General features: G+C 41.1%; 1 protein-coding gene across 1 annotated transcript in view; it reads left to right on the forward strand.

The window, feature by feature from the left end:
• ADGRA3 (adhesion G protein-coupled receptor A3) overlaps positions 1-22,531 on the forward strand; it is a 97,695-nt gene that overhangs the window by 31,517 nt on the left and 43,647 nt on the right. The window contains exons 3-9 of the mRNA XM_087828013.1: positions 380-451; positions 5,624-5,695; positions 10,014-10,085; positions 12,340-12,500; positions 14,616-14,829; positions 19,127-19,291; positions 21,971-22,172. Coding sequence (XP_087684139.1) covers positions 380-451; positions 5,624-5,695; positions 10,014-10,085; positions 12,340-12,500; positions 14,616-14,829; positions 19,127-19,291; positions 21,971-22,172 — 958 coding nt within the window. The remainder of the gene's footprint in view (positions 1-379; positions 452-5,623; positions 5,696-10,013; positions 10,086-12,339; positions 12,501-14,615; positions 14,830-19,126; positions 19,292-21,970; positions 22,173-22,531) is intronic.

Raw genomic sequence — 22,531 nt, forward strand, 5'->3', positions numbered from 1 at the left:
CTACGCTTAAGACATTAAATAATTGATAGCAATTATTGCTGTTACCATTGTTAAATTCTGGAATCTTTTTTAGTTACAATCTTTTATAGGACTGTAGTTTAGTGATAACTTTGAATTTGAATAATATTAGGATACACATTTCTTTTGTACATACACTTTTATTCTTCTAGTGACTAAAACAAATGGCTTTAGAGCCAGAGTCCTGGAATTTGAATTCTGGCTCTGGCACTTCTACTGGGGTGATCTTGGTTCAATCTTTTTGGCTTCAGGATCCTCCCATTATTTTCATAATTGTCGTTTTTTGTATAGTACTTAAGTGCATTGTGATGAAATATTTGTTAGTGTTCATATGTAAATGACTTATTTTATTTTTTAACAGGGACCTCCGAAATAATCTTATTAGTAGTATAGATCCAGGTGCCTTTTGGGGACTGTCGTCGCTAAAAAGATTGTAAGTGTTTGAATTGCTTGCTTATGAGCTTGAACTGTTTCTTTTATAAATAACTGTTCATCGACTTAAGATTTCACATGATTAAAAAATGGGTTTTTAATAATTTGAGAAGTTCACCTGGCCAGGTCCATGATAGAAAACAGAGAATGTTTAATATAAGTAGCTTAGAGGGCAGTTAGTTTGTGTAGCAGTTTGATTTGTTTGCAGATTGTGTCCCTCTTATGCTAACGATATCATTGCCTTATCATTGGCTTTGTCGGCTGTCAGTCATCTGCAGCTAACTTTCAAGTTATAAATGTATTCCAATCGTATCTCTTGTAAATGCTGTATCCGTTGAGGTGCCTTTCAATAATGATTTAAAGTCTTGCCATTTTTTGTTTATTTTATCTATGTATTATTATTATTTCAAAACCTTAGGACCAGTTTTTATTCTGAAGCTGAAAACTCTCTCCCATCCTTCCCTTATGTGGTTTCACAGTTGTTAAGAAGTAACCCTACACTCAGCCACGTGTGCTGTCCCACCACCCATTCCTTCCAACGGCACTTGTTATGCGCTGGCTGCTTGCCATATGCTGACTTCTCTGGAACAGCTCACAGACTCTTGGGGGCAAATAGATGGGTAATGAAAATACATCATGCAGATGTGCTACAACAGATAAAATAATAATAATAATCTGCCAGGGAAAGGAGTGACCACCTGAGAGGGACTGGCCTGCCACACGAGTAGCCGGCAGTTAGGTTTGACCTTGCTCCTTGCATTGGAGAGTAAGAGGAGGGTGGATGGACATGGGTGTGCAAACATGTCTCTCGGGACAGTAGCTTAGTTCTTTGGCCACGGCCTCAAGTGGAAAGGGGGGAAAGAATGTTGACAGGTTAGGTTGCTCAGGGCAGGACTAGGCTTTGGTAGGCTTGGATGACCTCCTGCCATGTAACAAAAAATCTCCAAATCTATTGTTTAGATGGGGGTTGGGGAGGACTAGCAGAACTTTATGAATATGGAATTGACATGATCAGATTTGTGTTTCAGAATATTTCTGATAACAGTAAGGAGAAACCACTTAAGTGCAGAGAATCAGAGACAAAAGATAAAGAAGAGAGAGACCAGCTCCATGTTTCATAGTCACCCTTTCAGCCCCTGTCTCTCTCTGTCTGTGTGTCTGTATCTGTCTCTTGTCTGTCTCTCTTTTGGTTCCATCATGCTTTTTTATTTTTTAAGTTTTTTTTAAAAAAATTTCAAGGTACCTGAGTATTATTTATGTCTTATTTGTTCTCCATTGTATCTGTGTAATAAAACCAGCTGTTTGCTCTTACTTGAATCATTCCATGACTTACTTAAATGTTGACACTGACCTTCCATCCTAATACTTTGGACTTCTTGTGGCTCTTTTTCTATCATTCAAAACCTGTTCATCTCTTTAGTTAGGCCCAGCTGTAAGAGTTGTCCATGCTAATTTTTCAGGTTTGTTTTTTTTTTTTAATTACTTTTCCAAGTAAATTTATTTTTATCTAAAACTTACTCTCTTCAGGTCTCCTCTCAGTTGCCCCTCTTGGGCAGTCTTAAGGTTCAGAATCCTGGAAGATTAAGAGTAGTAGGAGTTAAAGGATTCTCTCTTACTCTTGTGAAATTTAAAATTTCAGGTGGACTCTGTAGGAGGGAATTTACTGCCATGGTCTTTGTTGTCGGGGGGGGTGGTTCATGGTGTGTATCAGGCTCTGAGTGCACTTGGGGGCAGAAGCTCAGGGATGTGTGGAGGAGACTTTTTTTTCTTCCAGATTCACGCTAATCTTCACTGTTTTCCAGTAAAGGATTTTTAATAAAACAAGTCAGAAAACCTGGCCCATCTGGGGTAGGTCAGTGGGACATGGAGACCAGAGTTCTAGGAAAGGAAGACAGAGTTGGAGGGTGGAGGCATTAGATTGGCATCAGAGCTGCAGTGGGTCAGGCTAGTTCAGAGTGCACTAACAGTAGCATCACCCAGGTTTAGCAACATAAAGTGTTAACACAGAGACCAGCATCAGTTCAGTTGCACACAAATTCATTGAGTCCATTCTCTGCCCAACAGGGAGCCAGGCTCCAGAGATACAAAGGTAACTCATGAACCCCTGGAGGGTTTGCGGTTTAGTGGAATCCTACACCCCTACCAGGAGCCTAGCCATGGACTTGGGATCAATCTGCTTACAGACAGGTGGAGCCATGGTAGAGTTGAGCTGCTGAGAGTCCTGGAAGCTGTTAGGATGCAGCCAGACAGACACAGGCCGGCTGGGGTGTGGAGCAGGGTCATGAACAAGCAGCACACCTCCCCACAAACAGTTGTTAGGGAGTGGAGGGCAGCCAAATGAGCTTGATTTATAGCAACGGCTCACTTTCTTTGTGCTTCTTACCAGGGCAGATGGACACCGTGTTTGGATGGGTCAGTTCTAACCTGTGGCTGCAAACACGAGTCAATGTAGGAAGCTGGAGTGCAGGTGTAGACCTACTTTGTAGGAAACTCTGGGGCCAAGGTCAATCCGTCTCTGTTTTAACTGTCCCTCCAGATGATTTTGATGCTAAAGTGTCAGAACTTCTAGAATATTTGAATAATTTTCCCTCCAAACTTTTTATGCCAGGGGAGGGATGTGACAAGAGCACTTATTTTTACCTTCTGTGACCACACCACTGTAGGCACAGCTTTTTTGGAAGGAAGCTTTTTTTTTTTCCTAAGGAAGATGAATGCTAACAATATCTCCATGTCGAGGTAGAGGGTGAAGGAAACTGGACTGTTAATAAAAAGCAGTTTCATCAGGGTTTTTAAGGACACTGCAGAATATCCTAGCTTCTCCATCTAGTCCTTAATCCTTCAGTCAATAATTTCTCAATTACTGCCATCCAAAATAAATATATAAATTTCATGTTCAGTAGCATTTAACTTAATTACTAATATCGTGCCAGGCATTGCTTACCGTTTTTCATGGTATTACACATTAAGTAGTCTCTTGTGTTCTTGCCTGGGAAGGTAATTGACACTTGTAACGTTCTTCCCTCTAGAAAATATATTCTTAGTTCCAAACAGCTGACTTATAATTGAGTGTACAGTATACAGCTTGCAAGCTGAGAGAGCCTTAGATGTAAACTCAATGAGATATAAAGGTATTCTGCAGTAGTAGACATTTCCCAGCTGCTTATAGATACAGGCGCTTTTTCTGATGGGGCCATAAATCATTCATTTCTGTTGTGCGTCTCACTTGACAGCCACGTGATCAGTGTTTTTGTAAGTGTACCACACCTTTGCCTTTATTTCGTAGATGATTTGAATCAGGAAGATTAAGTGGCTTTCTGCAGAATAAACTACCAGAAGTAGGTAAAACCTAGACCCACTCAGTGTCTCTTTTTGCTTTATCAACAAATTCAAGCTGATTCTCAATCTAAATGAACACCCATTATCAGCACCTAAATACCATTTTAAGTAGATACAGCTATAATGAAATTGTTTCCCAAATAATCGATGGTAATTGCACCATTTAAAGCTCAGAATCAACACAAGAGAATGAATGGAGCCCAGAAATGCTTGTTTAAGCAACAACTCACAAGACGATGCCTCGTTTTCTTAAACAGTAAAACCTAGAAATAAAAGGAAAGTTCCCTGGAATTAAAAAAAAAAAATTTAAAAAGCCCTGCACGATGAAATACTTTGCTTTAATAAGTCAATAAGCAGATAAAGATTTGTGTTGCTTAAGATTCTTTTATGAAAAGTTGACATAAGAAAGGGAGGGCAGGGCTAGGAGATCCCGGAACACCAGGCTTACCCAGGCCACGGACATCTAAGTGAGAAACCTAGCGAGTGGGTTCCAGTGCTGTGTCCTTATAATTTCCTACCAGACTGATACTTTTTCCTCCATTACCAAGTATACAATTTAAAATCCAACCATTTTAGTTGAGAAGTAGGGGGTGCAGCTCCCTTCTCTAACGAGCGTAACTTGAAGCATGTGTCAGTTCTCCAGTACCGGGAGTAATATGGACGTGAGAGAAACTGGGATAAAAACATTTTTGAAAGTTTGGTTTAGAAAGTGTGTTCTCATTCTTTCGTCAGAATTTAAAGTGAATAGTGCCAGATCTAACAAGCGATAAGAATTAAGGTCCTTTGTTTTTGGGTTTTCTTTGCAATATGGTTTACTAAGGCCGCTGATGAATGATGAAAGCGTGCCACCTTATTGGAAGATTATAGACATGATCAGTTATCTCCCAATTAAAATGTAATCTCCAGATTAAAATGTAAAATTGTGTGCACTGTCCTTGGTGTGAAGACAACTAGTAAAGAAAATATGAAATACAGCCCTGGGCAAGAGTAGGTTTACAGTTGTGAGCACTCGAAACAGTTTATTCTTATATTATTATTTATTGTATTATTTATTTGTAGTATACCTGTAAACCTCCTTTTCCCCACCCCTGTGTTTACTAAACATTTTATGTAGATGAAAAGATTTTATAGATCGAGAAGAAAAACATATTCAGAAAGTAACATTTGATGGGACTATAAGATTCTGGAGTGATAGGGGAAAAAATAATCGTGCGATTATGTAGATTCTGTTAAAGGATATCCAGGTAACGGCCCACCTCTTTTTTATGGAGGCTAAAGGATAGATCTGTGAAGTCAAAGCTAACTCAGTTGTGTTTTCTTTACTTTCAAGACTTCGGAGTATTTAAGGAATGAAGTTAGAAAGTATGAAGTTTCAGATGCCCTTGAGATAAAATCCCCGGCCTTTATTTTGATAATTTGCCCTCTTATCTATTGTGGTAGATATTGGTGGAGATGAGATGGGGGTCTGTTCCCTCACTTTTCCAGTGTAATCACCTCTGTGGGTCATCTAGGGACTTGGATCACAGACAGTAAGGTGGATTGAGTCTCATTTGTACACTCCAGTTGTATCTTGGGTCATTTTACAGGTCTCAGTGCTTGAAATTCAAGGGGCAACATGATTGAACAGGGCTTAGTGCATGGGTGTCGGAAGGAAGTGAGAGCAGAGCTTATCGCCTGTCCCGGGGCCGTGGTCTCTCTTGAGGTCGGTAGGCGTCCCAGAGATGCTGAGAAGAAAGGTTTCGGGTGATACCTGGCTGCTGTTTTTGAATGTGAAGTGGATGAAACCTTCATGAGCCAAGAGAACTGATGGAAGGCATTTTTTCTCCTTTCTCCGTAGGGATCTGACGAATAATCGCATTGGATGTCTGAATGCAGACATATTTCGAGGACTCACCAATCTGGTTAGATTGTAAGTACATCTTTCTTTCCCATTAAGATATAAGGAGACCTTTGAATCAGGACCCGAGTATTTATGAATACCTGTGACATGCTTCATGTTCAAGTAGCAGCGGCACAGTAGCAACTGAAGTGGCGGGGCAGAGGAGCTGGGAACTTGGTCACAGGGATACTTTTAATGTCATCAGGACATGGTGTCACGTAATTGCACGTCAGGGACACGCGCACACACGGTGTGGTATATGCCCCAGCCAGCGTGTTCGCGTTGAGAAAGATGGTGGAAAACTTTGATATTTTGGGATAATTTACTGGAAGAGGGAAAGCTTGAGCTGGTGGCCCCGAAGACTGGAGAGATTTGGGTCTTTAGACAGGAAAAGAAGCCAAGCACATGGTGCTTGGAGGTAGGACCAAGAGCGAGGTCAGTGTGTTAAGGAGAAGGCCAGTGGTATCAGGAGTCAAAGGACCATTGAGTCGTGCTTGTGACCTTGTGATTTTGGGCGAGTTGTTTAACTTTTCTGAGATTTTCTGTTTTTCATCTGTAGATGGGCTTTGTAGTTACCTCAAAGTTATTATAAGGATTAATTAAAATTTGAATTATCTACTTCTTTTTTTTTTTTTTTAAATATACCTTTATTGATTTCAGAGAGAGGGAGAGAGAGGGAGAGATAGAAACATCCATGATGAGAGAGTCATTGATCAGCTGCCTCCTGCATGCCCCCGACTGGGGATTGAGCCCACAACCCGGGCATGTGCCCTGACCGGGAATCAAACCGCGATCACCTGGATCCTAGGTCGACACTCAACCGCTGAGCCACGTCTGGCCAGGCTACTTATCTCTTCTAATTCATGCGTAATATAAATGTAGAACTTTGTATAAGCCATCAAATATATATATATATATATTAATGGAGAGGCTCTGTTTGGGAGTAGCTAGAAATAAGGCCAATCATCTATAACAGAGCTTTGTATGGGAGCGTATGAAAAACAGGCAGATGCTTAGAACTGACTCAGCAGTAGGAAGCCACTAGAAGACATGAATGTGGGAAAATGGCATAAACTCATGTTTTAGAGAAGAGCAGTTTGGGGAGAGGGTGCAGAATGAAAAACGGGATTTGAGGTAGAATTTCTACTATAAGGAGTATTTGTGCCTGGTTCTGTCTGTAACTTTTTAGAATGTTCCTTCTATTTCATTCAAATTAACTTTGAAAAATCTATCGGGGCTTAAACAGTGAGATTATTTCATCCTTTGTAGAGGAGGGGACTTTCAATCAGTTGCTAGAGTAGAACAAAGTACTCCTGCTTCTTAGTGAACTGGTAGTAGTTTTCGGTGTGTCCTTTAATTTGGGGGGAAGATATATGCCCGAATTTCTATTTCTTTAATTTTTAATATGTTTTCTATTGACTTTTAGAGAGAGAGGAAAGATGAGGGAGAGAGAGAGAAACATCAGTGTGAAAGGGAAACATCGATCAGCTGCCTCCTGCACGCACCCCAACCGGGGGTCAAACCCAGAACCTGGGCATGTGCCCTGACCAGGAATCGAGGCAGCGACCTTTAAGTGCAGGTGATGAGGCTCAGCCGACTGAGCCACACTGGCCAGGGCCCGACTTTGTATTTCTAAATCAAAGATTGATGTGGCGCACGGCTTTACTCATAACTTGAAATGAACATCATCAGTTGCATTTTTCTATTTTGTAACTGGATTGCAAACAATTTTATTTCAGTGCTTTTATGATCTCTTTCAGAGTTTTATATTCTTGTCTTGAGGACTGCATAAGAACTGGTAAAATGAGGCATCCGTGAAGGAAAAGTTTGTTGTGTTTTTGCTTAGCTGCGACTTAAGTAATGAAAAAGAGTCTGGAGTTTACTATTTTACTGATTTTAGTTCCTGATGGATTTATAGCTTTGACCTGGGTATTTGACCCATTAGAAAACTTTTTTTAGACAAAAGAGCAGGTTGTGGACTATTTTGTTATGATTTCTTTTGATTCCTGCCTCACAAGCCAAAGTTTTTGGAAGCTCTAGAGCTTGGGTCATCTCTTACTTTTTTACCAGTTTCTGATACCTGTTGTGAGAATTTACAAGGCCACGGAGCACACTGGGCATTTATCCAAGGGACTCATAAAAAAACACTGCCAAGCTTCCTAGTTTGAGATTTGGTGGAGATGATTTTGTAGCCCGCGTAGTAATAGATTACCGTGGCTCTTTCAAATGTAGCAATCTGTGGCATCTACAGAAACAGACCTGATTTACATCCTTTAAATACTGTCCTAAAACAATTTGGAAACTGGGGTAGGTTCCTCACCTTCAGGAATGGGGGCGAGGGGTGGGCAAAACAGGTGAAGGTGGTGAAAAGGTACAGCGTTTCGGTTATGAAGTCAGTCCTGGGGACGCGATGCACAGCATGGGGACAGCAGCTAACAACACCATATTGTGTATGTGAAAGTTGCTACGTGAGTCCATCTTAAAAGTCTCCCCACAAGAAAAAAGTTGTAACTGTGTGACGATGGACGTTAGCTAAGCTTACCGTGGTCATTTCGCACTGTATGCGCGAGCCCGATCATTACGTGGTATACCTAGAACTAATACAATGTCAGTTATATCTTAATTTTTAAAAATGTACGAAGAACTAATTCTTTAGTGGGGAAATAAAAGGTAAGCAAAACCACCACCGCCACCCCTCTCGAAAAGAAAACATTCCGAGTTCACTGCAGCCAGCGCGAGGTGCTTGTCCTGCTTTGGGCTCACGTGTCCTAGCGGTCACTGACCGAGGCACTTTAGACGCGCGTCCTGCCCGGGCCGCTGCGACCGCCGGACCCCTGGGCGCTCTGAGCCAGGCAGAGTGCCCGTTGTGAAGGCTGGTGACAACTTGTATTTTAGTTTTTTAATTTTTTTTTTTAAATTCTCACCCAAGGACATGCTTATTGATTTTAGAAAGAGGGGGCGGGAGAGGGCAAGAGAGAGTCCTGTGCAAAACCCCACCCAGTGAGGTTCTGGTGGAAGTTCGCTGTATATAAACTGTTGACTGGCGTTTGTGTCATGTCAAGGCAGCGGGAGTCCGTTGCCGCAGGTGTCGTGGGAACAGCTGATCCCTCCCGCGTCAGTTCTCTTTCCTCTCCCCACTGGGGAATCCATCTGCCCCACTGTCAGTTTCAACCCCGCTTGAGCATGGAACGCATACTCCCAAGGCCTCCTGGCAGGTCCCAGGACCTCTTCCTGGAGGGCTCGAGGTCTCCGTTGAATCTGCTCTTGATCCCACGGCAGACAGAGCTGACCTGCGCTGGGTGGACCATGCCGCCGTTCTCCCAGAGCTCGGTCCCCGGGAGCGTCAGAAACCTCCTGAGGGTGGGCCCCGCGTCCTGAGCAGTCAGCCTCCACCACTGAGCGCCTGCTGGATGCCCCAGCGTCTTACTGGCTGCCGGCGGTACCCCAAAAAATACGACACACGGGTCCCTCCCCTGCTGGGGTTCATAGTCAAACATAGAAGAAATACTTCCGTCAAGTCATGGTGGGTACCACAAACTACTCCAGCTGTCGCATGGGCTGTTTTAGGTTTTAATTCGTACAGAACTCTGCAAGGATTTAGACGGATACTCCTCAAAGCCGCCTGATACAAGGGGAAACGAGAAAATGCCAACACTGAATTACATCCCGGGGCTTTCATTTTAAACCAGGGACTCTTTCCGCTCTGCTGATGTTTTACTCACTTCCTGCGGGTTGCTGCCGGCCATGCTTTTTCTTTAGTTTTGTGAAATGTTTGCTTTTTTAAATGATACGGAGTGAACACACGAAGAGTAGTTGCAGTTGCAATGAGACTGTGACGAAAGATCTAGCTCAGTAAGGTAACTTCAGTGTTTATCTGTTATTTGATAGAAAAATCCTTATCTAGCAGAAATAATTTTTAAAAATATACCTTTATGGGTTTCAGAGAGAGGGAGAGATAGAAACATCAATGATGAGAGTCATTGCTCGGCTGCCTCCTGCATGCCCTCGACGGGATGGAGCCCGCAACCCGGGCATGTGCCCTGACTGGGAATCGAACCGCGATCTCCTGGATCCTAGGTCGATGCCCCACCACTGAGTCACACCGGCTGGGCTAGCAGAAATAATTTTTAAATAATTTTGTTTACTCCTTTATATAAAGTTAAGAAAAATTTTCAGCTTTGGAGGAATATTTACTGCTCGTTCCCTCTTTTATAAGACTTAAAACAACTTGTATCAACTCTTTGTAATATTTAATGATTATAGGACACTTTAGGAAATATGAAATAGTATAAAAAGATGCATTTGTTAGTATTTTTTAATGTGAAATTATTTCCTTTTTTCACCCCAGAAACCTTTCCGGGAATTTGTTTTCTTCATTATCTCAAGGGACTTTTGATTATCTTGGCTCGTTACGGTCTTTGTAAGTAAGAATTTTTTTCTCTTTCTGTACATATATTTTAGGTTTTGAAGATTAAAAAGTTATTATGTGGTTTAAGAGAGTTCATGGGGAAAATCTTGTGATTTTGCAGAAATTAGAATCTTTCTTGAAAGCTTGCATTCACATTAAAAAACGTATTGTAAACCTTAAAATAATGCATTTCCAATGGGGCCAACTCGCCCCTTAGGATATTATATCTGTCAAACCTGTATTTCAAGTAAATACGGTGGTGATTCTTTCCTGTTGACTTTGTTTTTGCAAATTTGAAAATATTTTGTTCTTTGACTAAGTAAATCCCCTAGAAGTGTAAAATATTCCTCCCTCAGCAGAATTTGCGCTTAAGACTTTTTTATACTTTAGGCATTTAATTTTATCCTGTTACCCTTTTGCCCAACTGAATTCACAACTTACTACATTTCTAGGAATATTTATGTAGAATGTCTGCTTTGTGTAAGATCATATTTACACAGTTCTCTGTAGCTTTAGAATTAGCTGGATTCCTGCCCCCCCCCCCCCCCGAGCCCCCAGCAAAAAACAACAGTTTGTTAACTGCGAGATTATACAAATGTTACTTTTGAAAGTAACTGTATTTTCAGATAAACCTTAATATATTTCACACATTAAGTTACACTAATTTCTATTGGAATTAAAGTTAAATGTAATGTTTTTCAAGTTTTTATGATGTGTGACTCGTGAGAGCGAGTCTTTTTTGCAGGTAAAATTGCCTTCCCTCCCAGATGTCTCTGTCCCATACGTGCCGACTTCTGTTTCCCTCCCTCCTCTCCCCCTTCTCTCCCTGTCCTCTCCCCCTCCCTTCTCCCCACCTTTCCTTTTCTAAATGCATCATATAAACTCATTCAGCAGTTTCCCTGGGGCGGAGCTTCTAGGCCAGGCACCCACCTGGCTCTTTCCCCCAGGTGGACATAGGCAGGCGCTTCGAGACCCACATTTTATCAGACTCCATCCAGTCTGTCTTTTGGGCGCCACTGCCGATCTCATCCAGAAGACTGCTTTTCAGGGAAAACACCTCCTTTTGGCATATTTAGTGGGCTCAAATCAGTCATTACTGTGAATTTAGGAAATAAAAAGACCGCAAAGAATAATCGGGCTCTTGAGACCACCCTGGGTAGCAGGAATGTAGGAAGTATTTTCATCCACAAATTGGGGGAAATTGCCAGTGTTTTTACTTGGTAGTGCCAGAAAGTGACCTGAAGCTGGCGCTTAGAAATTAGAAGTCAGTCCGGTCATCCTTTGGGTCCTTTTTTTTCTCTTTGCTATATCTCATCCCAACTCCCCGCTGGCCCCCCTTTTTATTGCCAAAACTGAGACGAAACCTGTGCCAACACACGGCCTGTGTTAGAAGCACACGTGGTTATATTTGCTCTTTGCCGATTTATTTGTAAAGACCACGTTGCATTCTATTGTAGTTATATTTGTGTTTGTTACATAATGTCCTCCAGGTTGACAGAGGGCAGTGTCTGCATTTATTTAAGTTATCTGGACTTAGTGAAATGCATGTCTGAAGTGTATTAAAAAAAGTTATTGTGCTTGTATATAAGCTATTATGTCTTCTCTTTGTTTTTTACATCCAAGTGCCAAATTATAACACTTCTTGCCACGTATAAAGATAATTCTCTATTTCCTTTCAAATCAAGTAGGAAGTCTTATATTTTGGTTGATTTTGAACCCCTTAAGTTTTTAATAACTGTGGCATCCCTTGGCACAAAGCAGAAAGTGTCAGTAGTCCCCACCCTTGAGGAACTTAGACTCCAGTCAACAGATGAATATAACCCTGTGAAGCGATCATATATGTTGCTTTATGTTGCTAAAATTAACAGGAGGGTTTGGAGGCATTTAAGCCACGCACATGGTTATGATGGCTGGAGAGGGCTGCAAGTATTCGTGGTCCACGGTAAGGGTTTGATAAGCAAAAACGATGGATGGGGCTTTGCTATTCCGGGACCCTGGGATTAAGGAGCTTGTTGCACAGATGAGGGCCCATGTGTAGATTTTGTTTGCATAGCAACCTTGGTTGAAAGCGGAGCGAGTCCCGGGGTCAGTGGGGACTGTGCTGGAGTCAGACCCTCTGCAGGTCCTCGCACAGGAACGGAGACCACACCCCGTGGTCAAGGTGAGCAGCAGCCTGCTCGCCGCCCAAAGCGAAAGCCAACGGAAAACAAAGGTGCTGTTTCCTTTTATTCGCTGCCACCTCTAATTTGTATTAAAAACGCTGCAGAGAATTCCAGACCGAGTACCTCCTGTGCGATTGTAACATACTGTGGATGCACCGCTGGGTGAAGGACAGGAACATCACCGTGAGGGACACGCGCTGCGTTTACCCCAAGTCTCTGCAGGCCCAGCCGGTCACGGGCGTGAAGCAGGAGCTGCTGACGTGTGGTGAGGCGGGGAGGAAAACAGCATTCGCCCTGTGTCCCTGCCCCCTGGTTTTTCCTCGACAAACTACAATTCTCTTTACATCTTGATGGGTCTGAATACAACCATTAATCTTCCTGGATTTGATAATATTTAGTTTGTGCCAACAATTAAGCTCAGTGAAAAAAACATCGTTTCCATTGGTATTTAAGGTTCTTAGGTTCTGAACAGCTTTGTGAAAACCAATTTCAGAGAATAGCAGGGTCCTTCAGATTTTGTCAGTTGACAACTCAGGAATTTGTTGATAGTAATAAATCTCAGGACACAATCACTGTGGGTGAGTGTGAACTGATACAGCCTGTTGAAGTATAGTTTGGCAATATGTATTAATGTCCTTAAGAAACTGATACAAGTTCATACAGTAATTCTATATGGAAGGGTTTATTCCAAGGAAATGATCAACTATGTGTGTAAATCTCAAACTTTATATTTAAGCATATCGGAAATTTTCAAAACTAGATTGATTTAATTATTTGTGACATATCCATCTATAGTATGCAGCTATTGAAAAGCATGATTTTGAAGAATAGCAAAAGACTTGAAGGTAGTAACACTTTTACTGTGTGTTAAATGAAAAAAGAAAAAACACGTCACACAAAAACAGTCCTTGAGATGACAGGAGGAGATTTCAGCTTAATCTTTGTGTTTGGAAGCAAACAATCCTATCATTACTATTTTTTTAAATATGTTTTTATTGATTTCAGAGAGAGGAAGGGAGAGGAGGAGAGAGAGAGAAACATCAGTGATGAGAGAGTCATTGATCGGCTGCCTCCTGCACGCCCCCGACTGGGGATCTAGCCCGAAACCCGGGCATGTGCCCCCACCGGGAATTGAACTGTGACCTCCCTGTTCATAGGTGGACGCTCAACCACTGAGCCACACCAGCTGGGCCCTTGTCTCTTTATTATCATTTTAATTGTTGTCCTTTCACAGCTAAAACATGCTCATTAGATAAAACTTAAGATTCATGAAAATAAATAACGTATACATATATCACATCATCATGATGCACAGTTTAAATATTTTACCACTTTATTTGCTAATTACATCTCAATAAAGAAAAAAACTAAAAAAATTAGAAACCACACAGAAACCCATGCTGCATTCTTATCATCCTCAGATGGCTAATGACAGATACGTTAGTGTATTATCTTCTGCACCTTTTTCCTAGGTTTTGACCAAAATATATTCTCATGCTTTTATAACCTTTTTGAACTTGAAATAATGTAAACTTATTTCCTCCTCATGTAAAACAGACACCTGCCAATCCATTATATAAATGTAACCATCATTTGACAGTTTCCTTATTACTGCATATTCAGTTTGTTAATAATTTCTCACTCCATAAACAGCACGAGGATTAACTTCCTTCTGTACATTTTTGCATACATGTAAGTTTTCTTCTGGATGGACTACTAAAAGTAGAATTGTTGTGTTAGACAACGGACCAAGTATTGTAAAGGCTTTAAATGGGCCTATGATGTTTGTGTGCATTTTTTCACATATATTTAAAATTTCTCCCTTTTGTTTTTCTGACTGGAAGGAAATATATCAGCTTTTTAAAAGTGATTATAATATATGGGATCTTAAAAGATTTTTCTCCCTTTTTCTTTAAATGTTCTAAATTTTCTGCAATGAGCATGTATTACTTTTATAACCGGAAACCAGTGGTTTAATCAAAAGTAATACAGTCTCCAAAATGTAATTTTAAATTGTTTCTATATCAGCATTTCCATTCTCATCACCGGTTCCATTCCCGGATTTAAGTATCATTTTACAGGGTGTTCTTTTAGTATTGCTTCTGTGATCATCCGATAGTCCTGCGATCCCACCGAAAAGGAACCACTCTAAACGTCAGAACTGATTACAAAACGGTTTCATTTTAATTTTGCCAATTTTGTTTTCCTCTGGGACCCACTTATCTCAGGAGCAGCCTCATTTGTGCTAGCATTAAAAAGTCATAACTGAGGGATGTTTGTTTTTCCATTTTTAAAGTTTTAATTAGATTTTCTGTAACTTAGCTCTGGAGCGTGCGGATGGTATTGTATTTGTTTCGTGAGTCTGCTTTGCTGTCTACAGATCCTCCGCTCGAATTACCCTCTTTCTACATGACCCCGTCGCATCGTCAAGTCGTATTTGAAGGAGACAGCCTCCCGTTCCAGTGCATGGCCTCCTACATTGACCAGGACATGCAGGTGCTGTGGTATCAGGACGGGCGAATAGTTGAAACGGATGAGTCGCAAGGCATCTTTGTGGAAAAGAGCATGATCCACAACTGCTCCTTGATTGCCAGGTGAACTTTTCAAAATGAGAAACTATGTCTGCGGATTTTATTTATCGTTTGGGAATTGGAATGTTTAGTTGGTGTTTGAATTGGTATTTTATCTTTCTGCATTTAAAAATGCAAACATCTGACTTCCTGATTACTCATCTTGTAAAATTAAATGGCTATCTTTACCTTCCAGTTTTTTGGGGGGTGGGGAGGGAAGCATAGGATAAAAGTGGGAAACACTGTTAAAAAGTTGGAGACCTTTTGTTTAAAGTTTTAGGAGGAAATATGTAAACTTTTAATGTGAACCTTAATTTCTAACCATTTCCTGTTGCTGAGCTCCAATTTTTACTTTTAGGAATCACCAAATTTTCACTGTCTTATGATTAATGCTACATTTTAAGATACTTCCTTCTCTACCCCACTAGTGTAAAAGAATATAACACCAGTTTTGTATCTCCATGGCTGGTCTGAGTGCTAAAATATTTAATTCAAATGAACTTTATAAAGTAAATAAAACAGGGTAAAAAAATATATATATTATATGTATATATTATATATATATATGTATGTTTTATTTTGGTAGAATCTTAATCTGTAGGCATTGTATTTTCTCTCTTTGTCTCTCTGTGAATCTTTTTTCCCTTCCTACCAATTTCTTATAGACAGAATTCTGCTTGAATTTTTAAAAGTAGATCCGCAGTGTCCAAAGTCTGCTGGGAAGCCCTAGAGTAGTATCACAAAAGACCCACAGCAGTGACTGAAAAAATTATCAGGAACTAAAGGTTCTTGGAGTTTAAAATCTTGGGACTTGTGGGGGGTAGAATATTCTATTTTATAATTTGGTTCTCTACTGAAATTTCCTATCTGATTATTAGAAGCATATTTTCATTTATATCTTTTAACATACTTATAGTAGATGCTTTTAAATTCTTGCCTGTCAATTCTAACATCTGGGTCATCTTCAGATCCTCACCACTGACGACTTCTTTTTTGACTGTGGCTTATATTTTTCTATTTTTTTAAAAAAACATATGTCTAATAATGTTGGATTATTTCCTGGATATTGTGAATGATTCACTAAAGAGGAGAAGTCGGTCAAGTATAACCTATGGGTTAAATCTGGCTTGCTGGGCCTGTTAACTCAGAACATTTTAAAAATAATTTTAAATGGTTATATCTCAAATGGTTACCTAAGTACCTATATAATATCCTCAGTTTTGTTTCTTGGCCTTTGAAGAAAAAGTTTGACCCCCGACTCTGGATTTTGTTCTGTTCTCCTGAAGAGAGCTGATTTTTGTTTCCTCAAGCAAGTTAGCTTGACCAAATTCAAACTCCCAGCTGTCTTTTCTGAGGTAGGCAGCAGCTGAAATCTACATGTATCTACCCTATCTGTGTGTAAATCGGGTCAATTAGAGATCTGGGTAGATTCTTTTTTAAATGTTTTTTATTGATTTTAGAGAGAGAGGGAGAGGGGGAGAGAGAAAGAAACATCGATGTGAGAGAGAAACATGGATTGGCAGCCTCCCACAGGCACCCAGACCTGGGATCGAGCCCACACCCTGGGCATGTACCCTGACCTGGAATTGAACTGGCCACCTTTCAGTACATGGGATGATGCTTAACCAACTGAACCACACTGGCCAGGGCGATCTGGGTAGATTTTATATGCAGAAGTTTGGGCTTACAGCCAGACTCTTTTCTACCTTTGTCCTCTGATTTTTCAACAAGTAAGATTGTGAATTTCTGTTTGAGGAAGGCACGTCCTTGGACAGAAGCCATTAAAAACAATTTGTGATTACTCCCCAGGGCCAACCCCATCTTCCTAGTGTCAACTCCTCTGTGGCTTCTGCTTGCTTTATATTACTCAGTGTGTTCAGAGAGTTGTCATTGTATCGTTTGTCTAGAGCTTATAATTGTTAACTACAGGGAGGGTGGTTTCATAGGAGCAACTCTGTGTTTGCCAGAAACAGTGTTAGAGCCTCTAAGATTGTTACAAACAGTGTGTAGGGTCCCAGTGAGAAGACTCTAATTGTTACATTGTTTTTTCTGTGGTGATAATTTCATAAGTGTATACATATGTTAAAGCTCATCAATTGTGCATTTTAAGCAGTTATATGAAGAGACAAAAATTGACATATGATACAATAGAGCTTTAAAAATACATGGAACCCTTTTCTGAATAAAAGAGCTTTGATTAATTTAGAACCCTTAATTTTGAAGATGATAAAGTCACTAGATTCACTTGAAAAATGTATTTCTTCAAGTCACCCTGTAATTGAAATTCTTTAGAGAGGTCCAAACAAATTCTAAGGATGGCAGCCTTGCCTAATACTTTTGGTGGCGGGGACACCAGACCAAAGTGAAAATCTTTCATCTAGACTGAGAAGCCCTGCACCCAGAGTTAGCCTCAGGATAATAAAGAAGTTCTAGAAAACGGAGGCATGGTTATTGACTTGCACCTGAGATACCTGTTCATCCGTCACCGTTCTCATGTCATTAGTCCGTGATTAGTGAGACCGAGAGTTTCTAGTTTCCCTCGAAGATGAAACTGAAGTCGCCTCTTTCCCCCATTCCAAGTGCGCTGCCGTGAGAGACCTGGGCGTTTCATTCCGATCACTGGTTTGAGAATTTGAGGTTGTTGCTAAAAGTTATCTTTAAAAAATGCTTACAAAATACATTAGGGCCGTAGCTCCCCGCGCGGGTGCCGAGGTCCCCGGGCCCCACAGCGAGGGTGCAGAGGCGCTGTGGGTGTTGCGAGCTCTCGAGGAACCGACGCCACACGGCTGCTGCCCCCGAGCAGTTCCGGTCGCTGTCAGAACGCGGCTCGGTTTCTTCTGCTGGCGCCAGACTTTGGGTCGTGGTGTTTCCGTTGATTATTTTGATGCAAAGGCCGAGTGAGAATCATGGTGGAACAGGGAATACGGGTGCCATGGTCGGATCTGTTCCTGAGGTTTGATTGTGTAGTGCCCGGCAGGCACAGGCAAACCGTTAGATGTAGTTGTTATTTAAGAGCGAAATGTTTATTTCAACTTGATAAAGTGCTATTTTTTTCAAATGGCTACTAAATTTTTAGGACATAGATATATAGTTTGGGGATTTAACTTGGTAATTTGAGCCTCCATAGGTATTTCTTTCGTGCTAGGGGCACCGTGATAAATGTATCCGTAGTCAGTGAAAGTGCTGTGAACCAGGAAAGTTTGGGCACCCATTGGATTACAGAAAGATTTTCATTGCCGTTTTTTTATACACTTCTTCCTAGTTCAGTAGAGTCATATAAATAGACAGTGTGATCAACTTTCTGGTTATTTAAATTTAATGTCAGACTCTTGTGTCACTTTATCTTGGACTCCATTTATTTTAGTGTGTTGGTTTATTTACTGACTTAGTAAAGATGATAAACATTTTCTTTGGTTCAGAATAATAGTGCATCAGAGTCTTTACTAGAACATTTGTTGTGTAGCCATTGATGACTTAGGAGACTGTGTATTAAATTTGAGGACATAATTTTATAAGTTACTTAAAATGTTACTTTATGTCTAATTACTTATCATTTGTATCTACTTAGAAGCAAAGCCTAATTTGTCCTGTCGGGGTGGGGAGTAAAGGTTAATTAAATGTTCTGACATTTGCTCTTTAATTAATAGGTCTTATATTAGCGAATGGTGACTTCATCTTGCAAATTAAATTTCCTGATAACTATTGAGATATGTAGCTGTTTTGTAAATTGAAGTATGCCGTTACATGGAAACTCCTTTTGTTAAACCATTAATTAGTGATTTGCTACCTTTTAAGAGACTTTTAACAAGTTGTTCCTCATATAACCCTTGTTGCACAAAATATTTTACCTTAAGTGTTTTCTCAATTACATACTTTAGAATATGAATCTTCTTTGTTCATGCTTGAATATTTCCCTTAGAATCAGTGAGAAGGTAGATGTAACTTAGAAACGTTTTCTTTGGTTTTGCTGAAGAATGTTCCGCAGTGTTTCTGCCTTTGCGCTTGCTGTTCCCCCTCCCTGCTGTTCCCTGCCTTCCCTTTTCCTGGAAGGAGAAGTCTCAGGCATCATGCACCATTGCACCTTTTGCATACTCCTATTATTGCTCTCACCACAGTATTTTAAGTCTCTTTACCTGCTGCTCCCGATTTGCTGCTCCCGTACTTAAATGGAGGGACATTTTAAAAATTTGTTTTTATCTAACAAGCATGAGGCTCACAATGTACGTTCAGACGCATTTGCTAAATGAGTGATAGAAGCCCGTGTTGTTTCCCTTTTTACCTAACCACCTTTTCTCTCTTTTTAAAATCTTTCTTCATGCAGTGCCCTAACCATTTCTAATATTCAGGCTGGATCAACTGGAAATTGGGGCTGTCATGTCCAGACCAAGCGCGGAAACAATACAAGGACCGTGGATATTGTCGTGTTAGAGAGCTCGGCACAGTACTGTCCTCCCGAGAGGGTGGTAAACAACAAAGGCGACTTCAGGTCAGTGACACGGAAACTGCTGTCCACGTTCCTTTTTATCCTCAAAGGCACATGATTCATCTCCTGTCCTCAGTAAGAATATTGGAGAAATGCATGTATATTCATATACATGTTCTTATGTATCTAAGGACCCTTTAGAACAGTGATTTCAGAATCATTTACAGAGATTAAAAACAAACAAACAAACAGGTGTCCGAACTTTATCTCTAATCTGTTGATTTATGAGCCTCTGAAGGGAGAGCCAGAAGTGTTCATTGTTAACAGGTGGTTTTGCTGAAAAGGTTAGGAACCACTACTGTAGGGAAACATTTTAGAAATTCTAAAACAGTACAAAATTCGAACAAATGGTACTTCCTCTTTTTTTCCAAGGGCTCTTTTATGGATGGACTTTGGAAGGTGTGGCATTGCTGAGGCACTTTTAACCATTGGCAGTTTAGTAAACGCCATTATAAGGAGAAACACATATCCAATTCTGCCCCCCCCTCCCCAATTTGGTTCTTGTCTAACTTCCAGGAGAACCAAATGGGGGAAGAAAACTGGATATGTATTTGTCTTTTGTGTTTGTTTGTTTTTAAGTTCTCCTTGACCTGGGAATGTGGAAATCAGCATTCGTGATTGCCAATAGATAAATTGCTGGGAAATGAAAGCTGTTGGTTGGCCTGGAACTTGGGGAGCCATTGGTGTTAGACCTAGTTAACATAAGCAGAATGAGAGAAATAATTTTTTTTTTTTGGTAGAATGTTTAGAATTTGCCAGAGGTAACCACTTTTACCTTAGACTCTCTTTACTTTCAAAGTGGCTTGAGAACATCTTTAAATATATTGTTTACTTAATGTTCTTTATGTTCAGGATTTTAATAGTGAGTTTGTAGTTCATATAAATGAAGGGAAATATGTTGCTGTTAAAAGCAGTGTAAAGATTGTCGAGCACCAGCTTGCACTGTGTGTGATGGCTCCTGTTTCTGCCTCGGGGCTGTGAGCCCGGTTTCTAAGGATAAGAAGACCCTTCGGTGCTAGTCTTTCAAGTCCGAGGTGAGGAAGCAGTAACAGCCCCTCTAGCTCAGCTAGTTCTTCATTGCTTTATTGCTTTTAAAAAAATTATCTGTTTTAAATTCTCCCTGACATGAATATATGGAAATAAGCATTTATTATTGCTAGTGGATAAATCTTTTATATGGATTAACTGTTCATCTATAATATTTATATCGTATACCTTAAAGTGAAATAGATAGCATTTGTTAATTTTGTTACATTCAAAATCTTCTATTAAATAATCATGATAGGATGTTTTCTGTTTATAGCAGATTTTCTATTTTTACTCAGTGTTTGAGTGTCTTACATTTTTAAAAATAGAAGAGGAATCTCATTATTAAACTGATTAATGAGTTACTCATCTTTTGATGTGCCTTAAGGTATTATGCAGTTAAACTCCACTGCATTCATAAGAATTTAGTGTTGCTTGATCTATTTATGCAAATTTTGGTAATGAACTATATTTTGTTGTGACTGGTATTATAATTTAGCAGTTCCTGTGTTACTGGTCAACTCTGACTTTTATTAAATATGCTTGATTTTCTTGCCTGTTTTGGAGAAATGGAGCTCAAATAACAAAAATTTTCCCAGCCCAGTTAATGACGATCTATGACAACTTTGGGCAGTCACTGTATGGAAGGGGCTTCTCCCAGGTAAATTCGGCTGTACGCCGTGTTGGAAGTCTTCAGGACCACCCCCAAGGGCAGACATTTGCTTGGACTGCAGGACTCAACATATAGTTGAAGTGACTGCGAGGATGCGTTGTAGGGATGCAGTAAGGTACACAGCTGTGTCACACAGGAGAGACACAGGCGGGCTCTGGAGAGACCCCGTGCAGGCCTCTCCCTGCCGGCTCCCTCCCTGGGCCTCACACAGAGCCTGCTCCTTCAGCGTGACAACCGCCACCTCTAGGCAGTGTTTCTGCCCAGGGACACCCGTTGGAGTCTCGGCACCCCAAGTTCTTATTGCTCTGCAAGCGGGCACCCTCTGCCTAGCACATACCGAAGTTTCAGGCTCCCAGGAAGAAAGCAGGCGTTCGGCACACACCACACTGCTTGTGCAAGCAGTCGGGCACAGCGAACCACGCTCACCGGCGAACGGTTCACGGGCACGCGCCCAGGTTGGAATTCCCGGCCGCCACCGAAGGGCCGGTGTCGCAAGCAGGCCTTTCTAAGGACAGCTGTCCCGGACCTGCTGGCGTCACTCTTTCCTGCACATGTCTGCAAAAGGCCAAATTCCAATTACACTGGAGAAGACGCTGACCTTGTTTGCCTAATGGTTGTATAAGCCAGCAGTATATTAGCAGTAATTAAAAAGAAATGCAAAACTCTTTGTTGCACCGGTTTTCTCTTTTGCTGCACAAGATACAATTTCCCTGTGTGTTTATAGCAACATTTAGAATATTTTAGGAAAATATCCTCTCCTGTTACGCTGTTAAAAATATACGTGGCTGATAGTGTAAAACTCTTTAGTCCGTGTTAACCTTTTAAAAAAAAGTAATTTGGTTCTTTCTCCTGAACGGAGTTTTGTTTGTTTCTGTTCCGTGACCTTTTCTCTGTGATTGTAAGCGGCGTGTTCTAACCCTGCGCTTTCCTCTGCTGTGGCTGTCGCAGTGTGTGTTTCTCATGCGGCTTTGCCTCGTGTCCAGGTGGCCCAGGACGCTGGCGGGCATCACTGCCTACCTGCAGTGCACCCGGAATACCCACGGCAGTGGCATCTATCCCGGGAGCCCGCAGGACGAGAGGAAGGCGTGGCGCAGGTGTGACCGAGGTGGCTTTTGGGCAGATGACGACTATTCTCGCTGCCAGTATGCAAACGATGTCACTAGAGTCCTTTATATGTTTAATCAGGTAACTAGAGAGTCTTCTGTTTGCTGAGGTTGCCGATAAAGCACGGCATTCAAACCAAGTACGTAAGATCACTTTTATAAGTGTTAGTAAAGCGTACGGATTCGGGGTTTATACTTCAGCGGACTGATCTCTTTGGAGTAAGGCTGGGTCTTCTCCACTGGTATTCAAGGCTCTCTGCGATGTCACCTGTCACTGCCGGGCATCCTGACACTGTGCCTTTGTTTGAATACCTTTATTATCTGTATCTACCAGACAAAATCCTAACCGTCCTTCCATCTGCCTGGGAAGCCACTTCTTGGGTTCCTTTTTATATTCCCTTTGTCACAATTGATCTTGTCACACCCGTGTATACCATCCGG

Source organism: Miniopterus natalensis, chromosome 1 (genome assembly GCF_054644295.1).
Source record: "Miniopterus natalensis isolate mMinNat1 chromosome 1, mMinNat1.hap1, whole genome shotgun sequence".
Classification (NCBI taxonomy): Eukaryota; Metazoa; Chordata; class Mammalia; order Chiroptera; family Miniopteridae; genus Miniopterus; species Miniopterus natalensis.